This window comes from Carassius gibelio, chromosome B24, assembly GCF_023724105.1.
Source record: "Carassius gibelio isolate Cgi1373 ecotype wild population from Czech Republic chromosome B24, carGib1.2-hapl.c, whole genome shotgun sequence".
Taxonomy (NCBI): Eukaryota; Metazoa; Chordata; class Actinopteri; order Cypriniformes; family Cyprinidae; genus Carassius; species Carassius gibelio.
The window spans coordinates 14,325,665-14,344,878 of NC_068419.1; the positions used below are offsets into that span (position 1 = coordinate 14,325,665).

Consider the following 19,214-nt stretch of genomic DNA (forward strand, 5'->3'; position numbering starts at 1 on the left):
CTTTCGTCTTTTTTTCTTGCTCAGGTTTAGTTGCTGTTGTTATTCTTTACTGAAAGGGCTTCTTGTGTTTACCTTGAAACCATTTAGCTGTGCTAAACTCTAGAATAGTGATTACTGAGCATTTCTTTGTACACAGCCCCCCTCTCTCTTTGTCCCTCTCACTCTCTCTGTCTCTTCTTCATGTGTTTGTTTTCTCTGATCAAACAGATCTGCAGGAAGAAATTGTTCATAGAGTGTGTGTAATCAAAGAGTGACGTGGTGCTGCGCTCATTAATGACAGACAGCGTAATTAGTTTGGCCCAGAGAGAGAAACTCTCGGCTGTCGTGTCATCTGTCAGCTCGATTTGATTGTGTTTCATAGCACACTTCAATCAAAGCAAAAGAGAGAGAGGAAGATGTGATGGAGGAACGAAGGGTCAGCTAATGAACGAAACTGAGAGAGCTGTGAAAATAAAGTCATATCAAGAAAGAAAGGTTTCTCTTTTCAATCAATCACATGATTTGAATTATCATTTATGTCGAGAGTACTCCATGGTGAGTACTTTAATACTTAAGGTTCATGTTTTTTCCTAATCTTAAGTATGACTTCACCGTAAAAAAAACCCCAGATCAATTGACTTAGTGGTAAGCTCCGCCATCTTTGTTACCGTTGCTCTGTCGAACAAACAAACTGAGTTGCTCACTGTCTTATAATGACAGCAGTCTGAGTGAAAACGTTGTCCCACAATGTTTTCGCACAATTTGGACACAGAAGGTCCATCATTCAAGTGGGAATTAATTATTCCATGGAGGGATATAAAAAATATTTTAAAATAAATATGGTGGGTAACTTGAAGCAAGGGTTCACAGATCACAACGCAAATGGGAGAAGCTTCATGTTACGGTCATCACGATCGTGGATGACGATCAAAAATGTTCACATATCGCATGGTACGATTAAATTAATGTACGTTTGACCAGTTTAATATGGGGAGACACTAGAACGTAGACCTTCGTTTATGTGTTTTTGACCTACACTGTACATGATGTGAGAACAGTTCACTATAATTTTACTGTTAGCTAGTTTTAGCCAGAGAGACCTTGCTGAAGCACAAGATGACATTAATGTTCTGCTTGAGCAGCTGAAAATTGTAAGTAATGAGTGTATGACAACAAGAAAATTTGGGATTGGGGTTGAATGCTTAGAGACATTTTGATTTGTTTTGTTTGGGTTTAGAAAATGTAATAAAATAAATTATATTGGCCATCCTCTTAGGATACTTGGAATAAGTGTTACAAGTACCTCAGGCACAATTTTTTTTAAATTTTTTTTTGTAGCATAAACACCATCAAACCGATGGAATCTTCAGATCTTCCAGTGTTTCTCTATGGCACTGAAACCTAAAGATGTCCGAGTTCCGCTCCCCGTGCAACTGATACTTGACTGCCATTGGCTCATCTGCGTTCGAGGGGAGGGGCTTACCAATAGGTCAATTGGAGCATGGACATTAAATGTAATTAAAAGAGAGTGAAGAAGAATTGTAATGCTCTAGTGAGAGTCGGGCTGCAGAAGAAAGTACAAGATGAGCATCTTTATTTATGGATTTCCACTCGTCTAATTTAGAGCAAGTTCCACTAGGATACATCTGAAAGGCTTTAGGGGGCAATGAATGAGCTCAGCCTTGCACAACAATTCAGATATGAGCCTTAATGTGAAGGTATCAAGCCCACATGCTTTTACACACACACACATACCCAGAGATGCTGTTTTTAAACATTTAGTGATCTTTATTCAATAAATCTCATTTGTCACCGCATACATTCAAATCTGGCCCCTCAAGACATGTTGCATCAGGTTTGACGTCAATGATTTGTCCTCTAGTGGAAGTTTTCCAGTGAATTTCATCTTATAAAAAACGTTTCTTTGACTACTAGTATTTGACTTGAGAAGACTTGAAGTATAGTGCATTATAAGTTGTAATACAGTACTTTTAGGATCACTTTAATGATATTTTTGTTCTTTTTGTAGCTTGATAGAGTCTGTCAATTTTGTTTATCTCAATCTTTAATATCTTTTCTTTCACTTTGTGTGTGTTTGTGTCCTATCTCAACTAAGAAGTACAGGCGAATGCAACTGAGAGACGCATTTTCATTTTTCTTTTGTTTTCAGAGTTATATCTGCCTCACTAAGAACAAGAAAACAAAGAAATCGATCTCCTCTGGGGAGCGACACACACACATCAAGCTATTTTTCAGCCAAGAATTGAACATTTGAGCAACACGTTCACTAGCAGCTCATGCATTAACATGATGCATGCCATGACATCAGCTATGAAGATTTCATCAGAATCACTGACGCTATGGTTTATTTATCAGTTTCATGAAATAATCATATGCTTTACATTTGTTTCAGCTCTCCCATCAATTGGTTAAAACTTACACGCTCATTGATTTGCATATTTCATCAAAACAAAACAAAAGTTGCTTGGAAATTAGTGTATTTGGATGTGTGTGTTCTATTTTGCCTTGGTAGAATAGTAGTTTGACTTCATCTGTTACCAAAGAAAGGGACATACGGAGGATGAAACGATTAATTATTGTGTTTCCACATCTTCAGTGTTCTTACAGAGACTGCGAGAGAATGTTATAATAAGGCAAGAGATTTGCTCTGCACCAGTTACAGTTTCAGGCAGGAGTCACCACAAAGCATAAGGAAGTGAAGCGAGTGTATAAATGAGATTCATTAGCAGATAACAGGTTTAGTAAACTTTTGTATATGTGTTTAGCTTTAATATGCGGGTGAATGTCTTTTTGTTATAATGCATATAATTTCAGAATGTGTACTTGGTATCCACTACATTAGTAACTTTTTGCACAATTTTTGGAGGAAGAAAACAAATGGAGGATATAAATAAATGCAAATAGAAATATTTTATAACATTGTTATGAAAATACATTCACATACATAGTTGTATATTCTTTGACTTCGAACCAATGTATTTTAATATATTTTTGCTGATTAAAAGTATTAATTTCTTTAAAAAAAAAGAAGAATACAAATAAAATCTTACTGATCCCTCAAGGTTTATTTTTTTTTTTTTTGGTTGTTAAAATAGCATATGCTGAATGCTCATGCACTGTATAAGCATCCATCTCTCTGGATGCCATTGATCTCAGTACAGTCATTGATCTTTTAGTAAATGCTCTTAATGAATTCAGTCTTACAAATGACTTCAAACATGAACGGCTGATTTCTCATTTTGACACAGTAAACAGGATATAGCTGAATAAACAGCAAAATGCGTCAATTCCTTTCTTTCAGTGTTAATCTGTCTTTGGCTTTAGCTTTCGCTCCTTTCATCTCTGTCTTTCTTCAGATTTGGCGAGGCATGCCTGGAGAGGATGTTCACATGCTAATGTTGGTGTGCTAATATCTCTATTGCGTTTACTGTTCTGTTTTAAAGGGGCATTCATTCTCATGGCAGTGTGCCTCAACAGAATGACTGAAAGTCAATCATTCTGAATGAGCATTGATTTTGGAATTTAATGTTTTGTTTTCATATGAGGGCAGTCAAGTATGCTTTTTTAAAAAGAAGCTACTTATGCTCACCAAGGCAGTCTTTATTTATTCATAAATACAATAAAATCAATAATACTGTGAAATATTAATACAATTTAAAATAACAGTTTTCTATTTGGATATATTTAAAAATGTATTTTATTCCTGTGATGTCAAAGCAATTTTTTTTAGCAGCTGATTCTTCAGAAATCATTCTAATATGATAATTTTGTCTTTAACGTCACTTTTGAACAATTTAATGAATCCTTGCTTTTTTTCTTCATCTTTTTTATTATTATTATTGTTGTTTTTTTGTTTTGTATTTTTGCTTAACAGGACATGAGTTGAAGAGAGGGGAACATAATAATAATAATAAAAATAATAATAATAATAAGCCTTATTGAACCCTAACTTTTGAAAAGTAGTGCAGAACCATGAGTGACTAGTCTTCAATTATTCAGATTTTTTTCAGAATGTATTTTTTAATGTCTATTAAAACAGTTTGCTCTGCTTGGTCTTTAAATATATCCCCTTAAAAGCACTGCTGCTAAAGCCATACACATTCAGACAGACATATTTGGCCATCCTGTCAAATCGCACATTGTTTCTTGAGCATTGCACCAAGTGTTGCATTAAGACGGCATGTCAGGTTTAAAATAGTCACATTTTTAAAATTGTGTCAAGATAATCCAGTGTTCTTCTCTCCAGTCAAGTGCGCCTAGTCTAGCTGTTTTTGAAAACAAGACACATCTTATGTAAATGCTTGGGGTCAGGTGACTCTAACACCAGTCTGCTTATACAAGATGTCCATTTGAGACAGATTAATCCACAATTCGTTTAGGCAACCAACTAACTAGTCGATTTTAAAAGTTTAGTACCTCCTTAGTATAAGTCAGACCCATAGTAGTGAATGTTAAAATGTTTTTTAAGGACAGTCCACTATAGTGGACACTATGAGCTATAAAATATGAACTAAATGTGACCATGTTTAATGCATATTGTTTCTTTCTCTCCCTCTCTTTATTTGTTTCTCTCTTCTTGTGTTTCTCTTTTTTTCATTGTTTCACCTAATTTGTTCGTCTTCTACATTGCTTTCTGGCCCTCTTTGGTCTCTTTGTCCCTCTGTCTTTCTGCAGTAGTCTCAGTGTGTGTGGATGAGGCTGTGAGAGGGTGAGTGTATCAGGATGACGATGAAAGGCTTGTCCTCCAGCCGCAGCCACCACCACACACTCACACACTGCGACCAATCCTACGAGTCTTTGACCCTCCGCCACGAACGACGGCCTTATGCCCTTAACCAGGCCCACCCGAGTGACCACAGCTTCTATGGGTGCCAATCAGATCTGGCTAGCAGCACATTTCCTCGCCGACATCACGGATCACATCACGAGCTTAAGGACGAATGCTCCATAGTGCCCTATGTGGGACCAGGGGGCATAGCCGGAGGAACTGGGGGCGGGTATGGCCCATGCAGCTCAGCTGCCATCCATTCATCCCTGCTGGAGAAATTTGACCAGCAGCAACCAGTGAGAAAGGATGGGTATCACACATTACAATACAAACGGACTGCGGCGCTGGAGCACCAGCGCAGTGACAGTCCTGGGCGTATACGCCACCTCGTACACTCTGTCCAAAAGCTATTCACCAAGTCTCATTCCCTGGAAGGTCCCAGTCAACGCAGCCTCAACGGAAACGACCCCGCTGTCCCAACCGATGCAATAGCGACTGCTACATCCCATCCAAACGTTTCCACCACAACTGTAGGCACCCTGCACAAGTCGTCCAGCAACAAACGGGGGAAAAACAAGGAACGCAGTCGCTCCGAGCCCAAACCTCGTGCACGGACACCCGGGTCGGGGTACTGGAGCTCCGACGACACTCTAGACCGGGAAATCTGCCTTTACCACCAGCATCAACCATCTGGAGTCATGACCATGGGCCGGCATCCAGACAAATCCCAGTCCCACTACTTCTTGGGACAGAGCTACAACACACTAGGAGGGGGACACTCGTCCCTGAAGACCTCACGAAGTAACAATGATGTTGGAAGTTGCTACACTTGCTCCAACCCCACAGGAGGCACTCTGACCTTCAGAGGCCCGATGTCAGTAGACCAGGCTGGGCCACTCGTCAAGAAGAGCTCCTGGTCAAGCACACTAACGGTGAGCAGGGCCCGAGAGGTGTACCAGAAGGCCACTGTCAATATCGATAAAGCTCTAGTCAAAGCACAGACCTGCCAGCAGGGACGAACCTGCCAGTTTTTACAGGTAGGAGAGAGATTTCTCCTCTGTTCATCAGCACGACCATCATCACCTTTGTCATTTCATCTGTGCCATCAGGTCAGCTTCCACACCTCATTTGTTTCTGCTGAGGAGTCATTTGGTTTCTTGGTGTGTAAGGTGTGACATCTTTTCATCTTGTGCTTCATCTCTCTCCATGTTTTCCATCTTTCAGCGCATGATCTTCCTGGTGTGTTTGCATGTTTGTGAAGAGTAGACATATTGCATGCATGTGCATGTCTTTGTCTGAGCATGTTACAGGGGATCTGTATATGCATCTGTCCGTTTTAAACAAAACAAAAAAAATTGTTAACATTCTAGAATGTTTTTGAACATTTTAAAACATCTTGCTGGGGTTTCTATGAAAATAAGTCAGACCAGGGCTAGGCAATGTCGGTCCTGGAGTGCTGATTTCCTGCAGAGTTTAGCTGTAACCCTAATCAAACACACCTGAACAAGCTAACTAAGGTCTGCAGGATTACTAAGGCTACAGGCAGGTGAGTTTTTTTTTCAGGGTTGGAGCTAAACTCTGCTGGACATCAGCACTTCAGGACCGACGTTGCCTAACCCAGAGTTAAGAGTGTTTCTATGAAAATAAGTTGGTCATCTGTGACCGTTGTGACAGGTCTTGATACATTTTTTATAGTTTTTCTATGAAATCATGATGGATTGATGCCTCATCATGATGCCTCAACAAACTCCTAAACTTCTGCTTATTAATATAAGTTATGTAGTTGTTAAAATGATTGCTCACCCAAAAATGAGAATATGTTAAAATGAGCATATATTAATACATTCAACAACAATGGCGTTGTAAGGGACCATCCATCCAGGATGTGTTGTTAATATGCTAAAAAACAGCTGGACAGAGGCCCAGTGAAATATAAAAAGAAGGCATGATGCATTTTACTCATTAAATATGTCAGTAACACTTTAGTTTAGGGACCAATTCTAACTATTAAGTAGTCACATTAGCATGCATATTAGAAGCAAATTGGCTGTTTATTATTACCTACAAACCCTTATTCTGCATGAACATATTTTAGATCCATTAATCCATCCCCATACATAAACTTAAAAGGATAGCCCACCCACACATGACAATTCTGTCATTAATTACTCACTCTCATGTTTTTCCAAACCTGTAAGACCTTCTTTCATCTTCAGAATTATTAAAACAAAATGTATTACATATTTTTGATGCAATCCAAAAGCTTTTTGACCCTGCATAGACAGGGTTCACAGGTGTGGAACGATATGAGGGTGAGTAATTAATGACAGAACTGTAATTTTTGGGTGGGCTATCCCTAAATTTCCCTAAGTTTATGTATGAGGATGGATTAATGGATCTAATGGTTTTGTAATAAATAATAAACAATCAATATGCTTCTAATATGCTTGCTAATAAGCCACTAATTAATAGTGAGAATTGGTCTGAGAAAGTGTTACTGACATATTTAATAATATATTTAATAATATGAGTAAAATGCATCATGCTCTTTTTTTTTTCAATTTATTTATTCCACTGGGCCTATGTCTAGCTGTTTTTTTAGCATATTAACAACTCATTCTGTATGGATGGTCCCTAACAATGCCAGTGCTGAATTTATTAGCATATGCTCAGGACTGACCTGTTGTGTTTTAGCTGCACTGAATGTGACAGATTAAAATGAACTCGGAGACCATGGCTTGTGTTTTGATTTCTTTGTTGTGGACTAATGCTGTATGATAGAGAGATCATAAACAAATAAGAGAAGGATAAGTGAGAAAAATTTCAGCCTGCAGCCCTGGAGATCAGTGACTGTTTGTGTGAAGATTAAGAGGAAAAAATGGATTTTGTTTGTCCTTTCGCTATCTCTCTCTTTCTCTTATGTTCCCTATGTGACACAGTTATTGAGTCTTAGAAAAAAAGAAAGTGATGGAGAAAGCAGAAAGGGAGGGAGGAGAGCAGAGGAAAAGGGTGAGGTTCATGTAGAATGGAGAATTGAGAGAAAAGAACAGGAGAGAAGTTAAATATGGTCACAGTCAACTAATTTGAAGTGACCATGTCTGCTACAAAATAACACCATAAAAATAGTCTATACAACTTGTATGCTGTATAAAAAGGGGCTTTGTGATGATTATGAAAGATGTCATTAATTACTCACCCTCATGTCGTTCCAAACCTTTAAGACCTTTATTCATCTTCGTGAAACCCCTCTCACCCGGGTCTTCTCTGACGCTCCGAGCGGGGCTCGAACCCGGGTCTCCGGCATTGGAGGCGGACACACTAACTAGGAGGCTAAATGGCTACAGCCACTAACATCTGTCGCTAGTGCGTCTCTTGAGATCGGGAGTGAGGTTTACCTGCACAGCACCACTCGCTGGCCTCCGTTACACTCACCCCCCTAAACCTCACTCCCATCCGGGTCACGGCACCACTGAATTCTGAGAGCTCTCTGACCCTCCATAGACAGCACGGATCCTAAATCTATATCAAGTTACAGAAACGTAGTAAGGACTTCGTTAAAATAATCCATGTGACAACAGTGGTTCAACTGTCATTATCAGAAGCTACGAGAATACTATTTGCGCGCAAAGAAAGCAAAAATAACGACTTTATTCAACAATCCGTCTCCTCCTTGTCACCATGGCACCATTTCAGAGAGTATCTGTATGTAAACAATGTTGTTTACATTTAGATCAAAGCATTAACAACATAAACAACATAGCCGTATGATAATAAATGTATTTTCTTGCTTTTTTTTTACTAGGGGATGAAAAGTGTTTTTTCAATGCCAAGTACAAGGGACTAGTGAAGTGTGAGAGAGAGATAAAGAGAGAAGAAGGGTAAGAGGAGAAGACGTTGCAGATAATGGAGTCAGGAGAGATAAAGGAACTAAATAAAAAGGCAGAACTCTAAGGAGACCTGCCTGTATCTGAGCCCCGATCTGCAGTAATGAGAGTCTGTCTGCTAATAGAGTTAGCTTGACTGTAACTATGCTGACTTGCTGTGTATAACTCCAGATGTCTTAGTTGCCAGTAATGCTAAGGTCACGGTCATCCTCATAGCAACCATAGTTTTCAGGAGCATTGAGGTACTTTGTTTCTATTCTGCCTCTCTCTCTCTCTCTCTCTCTCTGTCTGCACTTTTTCCTAATTTACATCCTCTTAAAAAAAACAAAAAAACTTAGCACTCCGTAGAGAGTGGATACTTTCCCGTGGTCAGAACAATATCTCTCTTTGTGCCCCTTTCTCTTCTGTTTTCGGTGACGGAGGATAGGTTGTTGGCTTCGCCCCCTAGTAGAGCATGTGAAAGAATTGCTTTAGCATGCGATGCACATCACAGAGCGAGCCTGAAGCCGGGCTCACTAGTTCTCCTTCACTGACCACTAAAAAATGGTGGAAGATTTGAAAAGAATCCGAGCCGTGCCTGGATAATATGAAATGATTGTTATTCATCTCAGAGAGGTGAGAGGCTTTTGAGGTGAGGGTTTGAGAGGTACACGTTATGTGCGTCGTACATGAATACTGCGAGTGGGTGTAAAATGTTTTCAAGATCATTTTCAGGTAATGATGTTGGTTATGCAGAAGTCAATATTGCTTTTTGTAGTGGGAGCAGCAGGTGTTAGTGTGTGGGTACGGGTTGCATAAGGCCCCGTGCGTTATGCCAGGATGTGCTTTTAGCTTTTTAAGTGCTGTATTATCTGATGTATCAAAGAGGTTTTATGTTATAGGGATAATGTGGGAAAAGATTGAGAAGTCATAGTCATAGCTGCATCATCTGTAGCTCAGCTGGGAGGGGTTCTGGTTAATACATTAGAATAAGGACACAGTAAGCAATTGTGATGTATAAGTTAAAAGTTAGTCATTTTTAAAGCATTTTTTTATGTTTTAAAACATTGATCATCAGCACATCATTTATGCATGGACTGTTGCAATACATTTTTTTATACACATTTATAAACGTTTTTAATCATACATACAGATATATAATGAAACATTTAAACAATACAAATACTTTCTACACAAAAACATATGTGGATATAATTAGGTTACATGTAACATATATATTACATATAAATATTTACTAACGGTTGTGACTTTGACATAACTTAATAATTTGCTTCAATTTTTAAAGGATAAGTTTTTAATTTTAGTGTGTTAAAAATGATTAACAGTGTTTATATGCATTTCTAAACTAATTACTATTTGGTGAGTTAACAGATGTTTACAAAACATTTATTCATTCATTTATTTGTTTTATTATATGCCTAGTTATTAAATATGAAATATATTATTGCTTCACCACTTAGACAAAAATTTAAATTTTTTAACTGTTTGTCAATTAATGTGCTCATTAATGTATGTTTGAATGATCATATCAATTTATATTTATTCTTTATTATCTCTTTGTTTAGTTGATTTCGTTTATTGTCTAATTTATTCTTTATTGTCTGTCTACATCATGCACTGCTTTATTGCTTGTCGTTATAATTAAGTCTTACAGGCAGATCAGGTGTTTACGAGAAGCTAACATTCTCTCGCTCTCTGCAGGTTCCTCAGGATGAGTGGGGTGGCTTCTCGTCTGTGGGTCAGGATGACGAGATCCCGTGCAGGAGGATGAGGAGCGGCAGCTACATCAAGGCTATGGCAGAGGAGGACAGTGGAGACTCAGACTGCAGCCCTAAACCCTCACCCAAAGTCCAGGCCCGGAGAGCCAGCTACCTGAAAGCCACTCAGCCCTCCCTCACCGAGATGACCACACTCAAGTGAGTCTGGAAATGTATTAGCTTGTGCATTTTGTAGCCGTGAAATCACATGGGAAATTAAATACATGTGATGTATGTGTACGTCTGGTGTGCAGGTGCACGGACCTGCCGATCTGTCTGCAATTTCAATGAACCGTCATCTTCTCTGGGGTCATTTAAAACAGGTTTTTTTTACAGGCGTTCCTCCCGCTTCGCATCTCTAAGTGCTGTTGGGATGGGTCTCTGGAGACAGTGTAATCCCGTCCTTAAATCCACCTCTGTTCACACGCATACACACTTACTCGGTGCAATTTCATATAAAATCCCTTCATGTCCTGAGACTCTTACCACTAAAGTGAAATCCTTTCACTCTCCCCTTTATTAAAAATTCAACAGAACAAAGTCATTTCAAAGGGAATTTTCCTGCGCCTTTAAAGTTCCTTCCAAGTCCTTTCATTTTTCAGTTGCACACCGTCATATCGTCTGAAAGTGGGTCTTTTTTAACGCGGGAACTAATCTTGGCTTCAGTATTTATGTAAAAACCTCACATGCATATTGCTATTATAGCTGTGTACTACAGTGACAACATATCCTACTTAGAATATATACAATGAAGTGAGTCACTTTTAGAATCCCACAGACTTATTCATGAGAGAAAACTGATTTGTATTATAAAGAGAACCACTGCACGCTTTAAATTCTGTGTGTGTGAATGTGCGCTTTTGTGTGTAAACTTTGCAAACAAAGCATTCGTATAATGTGGGCATCATTTCTGTGACAACAGAATATGCTCATCAGTGTAGTGTAAAAATGCAAGTGCTGTAAATTTGCTGCTTATTAATAGTTAGTAGGTAGTTATTAAGTTTAGATTTTTGGTAGGATTAGGGATTTAGAACAAGGTCATGCAGAATAAGTACTAATAAACAGCTATTATGTTTTTAATATGCATGATAGTAATGAACTGGTTCATAGTGAAAGTTTGGTAACTAAAGTGATCCAAATTAATACAGCAAATGTATCCAGCAAGAATGCATTAAACTGATGAAAAGTGACTTTAAATAAATGTAACAAAAGAATTTCATTTCAAATAAATGTTCTTTTGAACTTTCATATTCATTAAAGGTTTGTGGAAATGTATTGTACTTTCTACAAAAATATTAAGCAGCATACTAGATTGATTTCTGAAAGATCGTGTGACACTGAAGCCTGGAAAAATGATTGATGAAAATTCAGCTTTTGCCATTGCAGGAATATATTACATTTGAAATTATTATAAAAGAATACGCATGATAATTCAAATTGTATTTTTAATTTACTCAAGGGTATGATGTCATCAGTGTTCTAAATGAATTCATTCCGAGCTCTTCAGATACTCTCTTCACAGTTTGTAGGAAACGGGAAACTGTCATGTGCTCTTTATCTTTTTCTGCTCAATAAGAAGTGCCGCAGCATTGAATATTTATAATCAGAGCATTGTGCCTCGAACTCAAATATGGACACACACATTCAAATGTGCATATACATACTCCTGTACACACACGTACATGAAACTGATAAATAATGCATGATAAAAAAGGACATTTCTAAACCTATGAACCATAAACATATACTTTCTGTTCAGAAACGCAGTAATACAGTAGACATACACACACTCATGTGTTCAAACAACCACATGTATATTACAGAAAAAAAAATGTTACGTTATATAATAAATATGCAATCCCCTGAGGCCTGTGCTCATTATAGACAGATATATCCTTTATTTCTGCAAAACAATTCCACAGATGTGGGACCTGAGTCATACAGTATCAATTTTTTTTATGTACAATGTTTAGGCATTTTTTATTAAACCGTTTTAGTCAAATTTAGTCAAGCCATGCATGGTAAATATTCAAAACTCATTTATTTTATACGATTAGTTATAAAAATTACATTTAATATGTCATTCTTCAATAGTCCAATGTCATTATTTATGTATATTAAAATGAACTATAATGTTTTGTTTAAATAATTGAACCATGTTTAAATCATTTAAACATTATATATATATATATTAATGATTTATATACAACGTATTACGTGTAAAAAGCTGAGCTCCTGAAATAACAGCATATAATGAGAATACATGAGCATTGTCCTATTTTTTTCCGCAATATCTAATTGTGTAGGCTTTCCTTCTCAAAGTACACTTCAGCAAACTTCTACCATTTAGTTGTTTTCCCATCATTTGCCGCTTTGATTGATTTCATCCACTGTCATCTCTTCTTCTAAATTTATTCTTGTACTTTTCCTGCGTTCTTCCCTCTTTGTTTCTCTTTTACTCCCTCTCTCTCTACACTCCTCACTCCAGTGAAGAATGACTAATGCGTTTTTTTTTCTTGCTGTAACTGCATACTATTTTAAGAGCCACATCCATAATTAAGATTGACTCGACCTGAAGGGATAGAATGTGTGTTTGTGTGCGTTCATGTTTTAATGTGTTTCCGTGCTCATATTTCAAAGACCTGATTGCCCATCCACATATAAACACAAACAGTCAAATGCTAGTTCTAATTGTCAGGAGTTCATGTTTACACTGGTTTCAGATATATGAAGAATACGCTAACACACACACCTAACCAGGTCGAGTTTTTTTCAGGTCAACAGTAATGAGGATGAAATCTCTGTAGGAGGAAAACCATAGGAACATGATGAATGAGTGTGAGTTACAAGAGTAATCTCACCCCTCATTAAATACTTGCTCACCTGTTCTCGCTCTCTCTCTGTTTGCAGGATCAGTACGGAGTCCCATTCCCCCAAGCTGCAGATCCGGAGTCACAGTTACCTGCGAGCGGTGAGTGAGGTTTCAATCAACCGCAGTTTGGACAGTCTGGACCCGGCCGGTCTGCTGGCCTCGCCTAAATTTCGTTCCCGAAATGAGAGTTACATGAGGGCCATGAGCACCATCAGCCAGGTTGGTCATCGCCCCCATCGTTCTCTGGTGGAAATCACCATTAAGATGCTGATCTTACACCAGTAGAAACAACAACTGGGCCTGGATCAGACCCTAAGGGTGATTTCCAACCAGAGCCTTCCTCAACGTCAGCCTTCAAGAAGGTTTGCAAAGGGGAGGAAAACATGCAAACGAAAAGAAGTTAAATATTTGCAAGATTTTAACTCAATCCCATTAATCATCTCATTGAATCCTTTATCATCTTTCATCCATGCATTATTCAGATTCCTAATTCGCGTGCTATCAGTATGGTATGGAAGATAAGGATAAGCATCACAAATTGTACGTTTGTGTATACTGTGTTTAAGGTGTCTTAGTTAATGTACTTTTTGACAGTTAGGCTCCTGGAGTCAGAAATTGTATGCATTTTTTCATTTATTTATTTTTTTCCTGTCTGTCAACCTTTCTAATCGAAATGCTTGCTACAGATATGAAAACACAGAAAATCTACTCTGATTCAATTTAATTTTATTTTTTATTATGGACGAAAGTTTTGTGTAAACGTGACTGACACAACGTGAGGTCATATTTATTTTTTAACGTGGAAAACTTTTGGACGAGAATTTTGGACTTTGGACCTTAAGGCTAAAGCCCCAAGTATACTTCAGTTTTGACATGAATATTAGTGGATGCATACAGCTGAACACATTTTTACTGTTTGCAACTCTTATTCTGAGTCTATTAATTAAAGTAGTTTGTTGGTATTATTCCGTTATTCTAGTTGTTTGTTATTATTCATTCTCTTTTTTTTTTCTCTGAAACGTTGGCACAGTGTTGCTACCTTTTGGACAAACTATTCAGCTCGAAGTTCACATGGTTTAAAAAAAGTGGCTGTATGTATATGGTATATGCGTGTTTTGTTAAGGAAATATACATTTATCATACCTTATCAAAGTATACTTTGGGCTTTAGCTGCCACATGCTGCTGTTTTAAATGTATAAATGTGTTTTTCCCCATTAAAACAAGTTACCCCCAAAAAGTTTACTCACATAAAATGAAGACAATATAATTTGCCCAAATTGGAGTATATTGGAATTAGTATCTCTCAGATGTACCCAGATTTATTTTTTTTTATTTTTTTTGTGAAATTTCACAGATTTGTTTAAGAACTACAAACAGAAAAGAAAAAAAAGAGTTAAACAAACATGGCAGATAGAGAGATTTAAATGAAAGCGTTTACATAGTCACATGACACGTGAATTTCATTCATAATACACATTTTCATACTATGTAGAACATACCTTTTTAGCGGACACATAGTGCATACTTCATCAAATGTATAGTATGTAAAAAGTAAAGTAAAAGTACTCACTAAGTGATTGTAGATATAGTTAAGAGGTGAGCAACAAAGGAAATGTGGTGTCAAGATGCAGTTTTATGATGCAATGTTTTGGCCCAATACTACTGATTTACTAATCTACTTAAAATATGTATTTTCCCCATTACCAACTAGACTTAAATGTCTACTGTATGGCTGCTGTAGCTAACTGGAGGAATATGTAATACTGACAAAATATCGTTTGCGAATGAGTTCTCATGTTAATTGTAGGTTTTAATGCGCGACAGTCGTTTTCAAAGTGGTGTCAGTAAAGCCTTTTAAGCATTTTTAAGTGGCGTTCTTCCTTGTTAGCATGTGTAGCTAAGGGATTTTCAAGGTGAGTTTTCAGGATTAGTGTCTGTTGCCATGGGATTTTAAGGTGAGTTTTCAAGATTAGCTTCTGTAGCCCTGGGATAAGGTAACAGTTAGCGTTTACAACCAAGACAATTTTAAGGTGAGTGTTCTAAGCCTGACAGACAAGAGCCCTAACCTTTTAAAGAGCTGATTCCTCCCACTAGAAAAAAAAAAACTAAACAAAAACACAGCCCTCAGGCTTGTGTCCGAATGCGTGTTTTTTTTGCTTCCTGAGGATATATATTAACCATTTTCCGACAAAAAGCTCATTCTGCTAACCAAAAACCCCATTATGTATTGCTCCCTCATGTTTATAGTGAATGTGTGGGCATGTTTTTGAGTTGTGTGTGTGTAGAGGCATACATATGTGTTGGTGTAGGTGTGTTTCTCTGAGGGTTTTGTTGCTACTAGATGATTAGCAAATCTTGGTGCCTGTCTTTCTTCCTTTAGCCAGTGACAAACACTCAGCTTTCTATTCCTCCAATCACAACTCACTCACTGTTAGTCCTCCAGTCACAGAATGCTTCCACTTTCTTTCCAACCTTAAATCATGAGACCACTTCCTTTCATAAGTTTCTGTCTAAATCCAGTCACACTTCTTACACTGCTATATTATAGAATTAGCACTAGTGATTCAGCCACACCTGGTTTTGCTTTCACTTGTACAGATTTCCTCCCCTCTGCACTCCTTTCTGTTCTGTTATCTGTATTAGTGTGTTTAACCCTTATCGTTGAAAATGCAGCTTGGCTGTTAGAGGGTTAAATTGAGCCTACATGACAAATGACAGCTCAGGATCAACAATTTGCACATTTCCCCCTGACAATTGATTTTACATCAATATTTAACCAATTACTAATTCCAGCTGTGATGTTAACTCATTGTGGTATTTATGGGTGTCATGACATTTAAAGCTGAAACAATGTCATTAAGTTGATTACAAGTAAATCTATGTTAAAGTCAAATGACTTTTTTTTTCTTAAACACACTAATGCACTTTTTTATTCTTTGTGATTTTCTTGCTTCTGTAAAACCTTTGTATTATGTTTAAAACATATTTGACAATAAAAGACATCATCCAACACTAAAAAGGTGGACATGGCAACAAAGCACCCTGGATTGTGAATGCATGTATCTGCTGTGTAGTATTTTTATTGAATTCTTTTATCTTTTTTAATAATAATAATAGGAATACAATAAGGAAAACGTTTATTTGATCCACTGCTGATTTTGTAAGCTTGCCCACTTACAAATAAATGGTCTGTCATTTTTATGATAGGTTTATTTTAATGGATAGAGACTAATCCGGACAAAACACATTATGTAAAGGTTAGAAATTTATTTGCATTTCAGTGAGTGAAAAAAGTATTTGATCCACTACCAACCAGCAAGAATTCTGTCTCCCGGAGATGGGTTATGTACCCACGTGGAACACAGATTAGTCTTGAAGTTACTCCTAATATCAGCTCTTTAGGTGTATAAGACACCTGTCCCCACAGTCTGTATCTTCCATTTCATCCTCTTCCACCACTATGGGCAAGACTAAAGAGCTGTATTCTGATGAAACCAAAATTGAGCTCTTTGGTATTAACTCGACTCGCCGTGTTTTGAGGGAAAGAAATGCTGACTATGACCCCAAGAACACCATCCTTACAGTCAAGCACGGAAGTGGAAACATTATGCTTTGGGGCTGTTTTTCTGCTAAGGGTAAAGGACGACTTCACCACATTGAGGGGCAAATGGACAGGCCATATACTGTAAAATCTTGGATAAGAACCTTCTTCCTTCAGCCAGAACACTGAAGATGGGACAAGGATGGATCTTCCAGCATGACAGTGACCTGAAACATAACACCAAGGCAACAAAGGAGTGGCTCAAGAAGAATCACATTAAGGTTATGGAGTGGCCTACCCAGTCTCAGACCTCAATCCTACAGAAAATCTGTGGAGGGAGCTGAAAGCCAAGAAACCATGTCTGCTAAGTCTACTTATCTCACAGTTTAGCATACTATTAAAATTACAGACCCTTTATTTCTTTGTAAAGGGACAAACTTACAAAATCAGCAGGGGGTCAAATATTTTCCCCACTGTAATATCATTATTATTATTGGTAATATATATATATATATATATATATATATATATATATATAGTTCAATTATGTTAATACAATATATAGATTTTGATTTATGCATACATATTTTAACATTCGTATGAATAGTATATTATGTAATTTTCTTGATTATATCTAAAAAACAATTATATAAACATAATATAATATATTTATCAATCAACCATATATATATATATATATATATATATATATATATATATATATATATATATATATATATATATATATATATATATGTGTGTGTGTGTGTGTGTGTGTGTGTGATATGCTATGTTGTGTTAATATTTTTTGCATTTTAAAAATGAATCCATTGTTTATAATAAGCTGACTATAAAAACATTTTGTTTTTCCGCAATATGAACAGATTGTTGTTCATTTTTGATTTTTTAAATTTGGTTATCTTGTGCCATATTTCACACTGTTCATCCATTAGCATACCTTTTGTATACTGCAATTTTTGAACAGGTTTTCATAACTCAGGACTAAAAGTCAAGCTAAACATCTTTGCCTTGGGTTAAAAATGGCCTTAATCCAGGGTTAATTTTATCATGAAAGGTCAAATGTGTTTTTATAGATCTTTAGTAAAGCAGCATTTAGCAGCTTCATATTATCTGACTACATTCCTCTGCCTTCTTACAATGATTTAAAGTCATTTTACATTAGTAAGACATGAACTAACATCTTGAAACCTGCTCATTCAGTCAGGAAAGTTTATATTTCATGAAAGCCATTATTTCATGACAGAAGGGTGAAGGGCTAATATGACAGCATGTGGTGATGCATTGTCTCCCCCTGCAGGTGAGCGAGGTGGAAGTAAATGGGCAGATTGAGGCTGTGTGTGAGAGTGTGTTCAGTGAGATGGAGTCTAAGGCCGTGGATGCTCTGGATCTGCCGGGGACCGGATGCTTTCGCATGAGGAGCCACAGTTATGTGCGGGCCATCGAAAAGGGCTGCTCGCAGGAGGAAGAAGAGGAGAGAGCGAAACGTCAGGGCATCTCACCACCTCGAACTACAACTACTGTTAGAACCATCCAGAGCAGTACAGGTACCAGAGCCTTAAAAACTAATAAAAAAAGGTCTTGGTTATGAATTGTAACCCTCATTCCCTGAAGGAGGGAATGGAGACGTCACGTCAGTGACTGATGAATTGGGAATCTCGCTAGAGAGAACAAACTACTTTGAGTGTAAACTCATCAAGCCAGTGCACATTGGCAAGTGATGATTGCATCCAGCAGCCACTGATCTCAGCAAGAGCATAAAATGGCAACAGGTGCAACGCATACTTAGGTTTTCGCTGAGGAGCAAGGCTGTTAACCCAGCTGCTCAGCAGTGGTACAGCAGCTGTGGTCACGGTACGTGACATCTTCGTTCCCTCTTTCAGAGAACGATGGTTACAATACTTAACCGACACGTTCTCTTTCAGTCGGTCACTCTCGACATCACGTTGGTGACTGACGAATAGTAAACCAAAGCACCATGGATGCTGACCCTTCCAGTGTCCTGTGCGAGCCTCCTGCACCCCTTTTTCGGTGTGGGCTGGGACTGGCAACAAGAAGGCCAGTTACTGTTGTCATAGCACTACCCTCTCAGTGAGATTTGATAACACTGGGAAAACGTTCCCTTTTCCACTTGGAACAGGAAGTTGCGGAAGCCCCATCCTTCCCGAAGCCCCATCCTTAAACATATGAACAACGTTTAGGTGCAAATGGAAGATTAAACATGATTGAAACCCTCTTGGAAATGACAGAAGTCTGCTGGGGAAACATAGGCATTGAGGTATCACCATGTATTTACATATATTGGATCCACTTAGGTCTCTACATATGGAGCCCAACCCTCTACAGGTGCTTACTGATTCAAAGAGTCTGACT

General features: G+C 37.7%; 1 protein-coding gene across 7 annotated transcripts in view; it reads left to right on the forward strand.

Annotated features, from left to right (window-relative positions):
• Window positions 1-19,214, forward strand: part of dlgap1b (discs, large (Drosophila) homolog-associated protein 1b) — a 120,916-nt gene that overhangs the window by 60,200 nt on the left and 41,502 nt on the right. For 3 of the 7 annotated variants that reach the window (XM_052596473.1, XM_052596478.1, XM_052596474.1), the window contains 4 exons: window positions 4,675-5,805; window positions 10,354-10,568; window positions 13,320-13,500; window positions 18,142-18,388. In XM_052596473.1, coding sequence (XP_052452433.1) covers window positions 4,723-5,805; window positions 10,354-10,568; window positions 13,320-13,500; window positions 18,142-18,388 — 1,726 coding nt within the window. In that variant the 5' untranslated portion in view covers window positions 4,675-4,722. Of the gene's footprint in view, window positions 1-4,674; window positions 5,806-9,152; window positions 9,268-10,353; window positions 10,569-13,319; window positions 13,501-18,141; window positions 18,389-19,214 lie in introns of those variants that run through there. The other 4 variants (XM_052596476.1, XM_052596475.1, XM_052596477.1 and 1 more) reach the window with 3 other exon arrangements.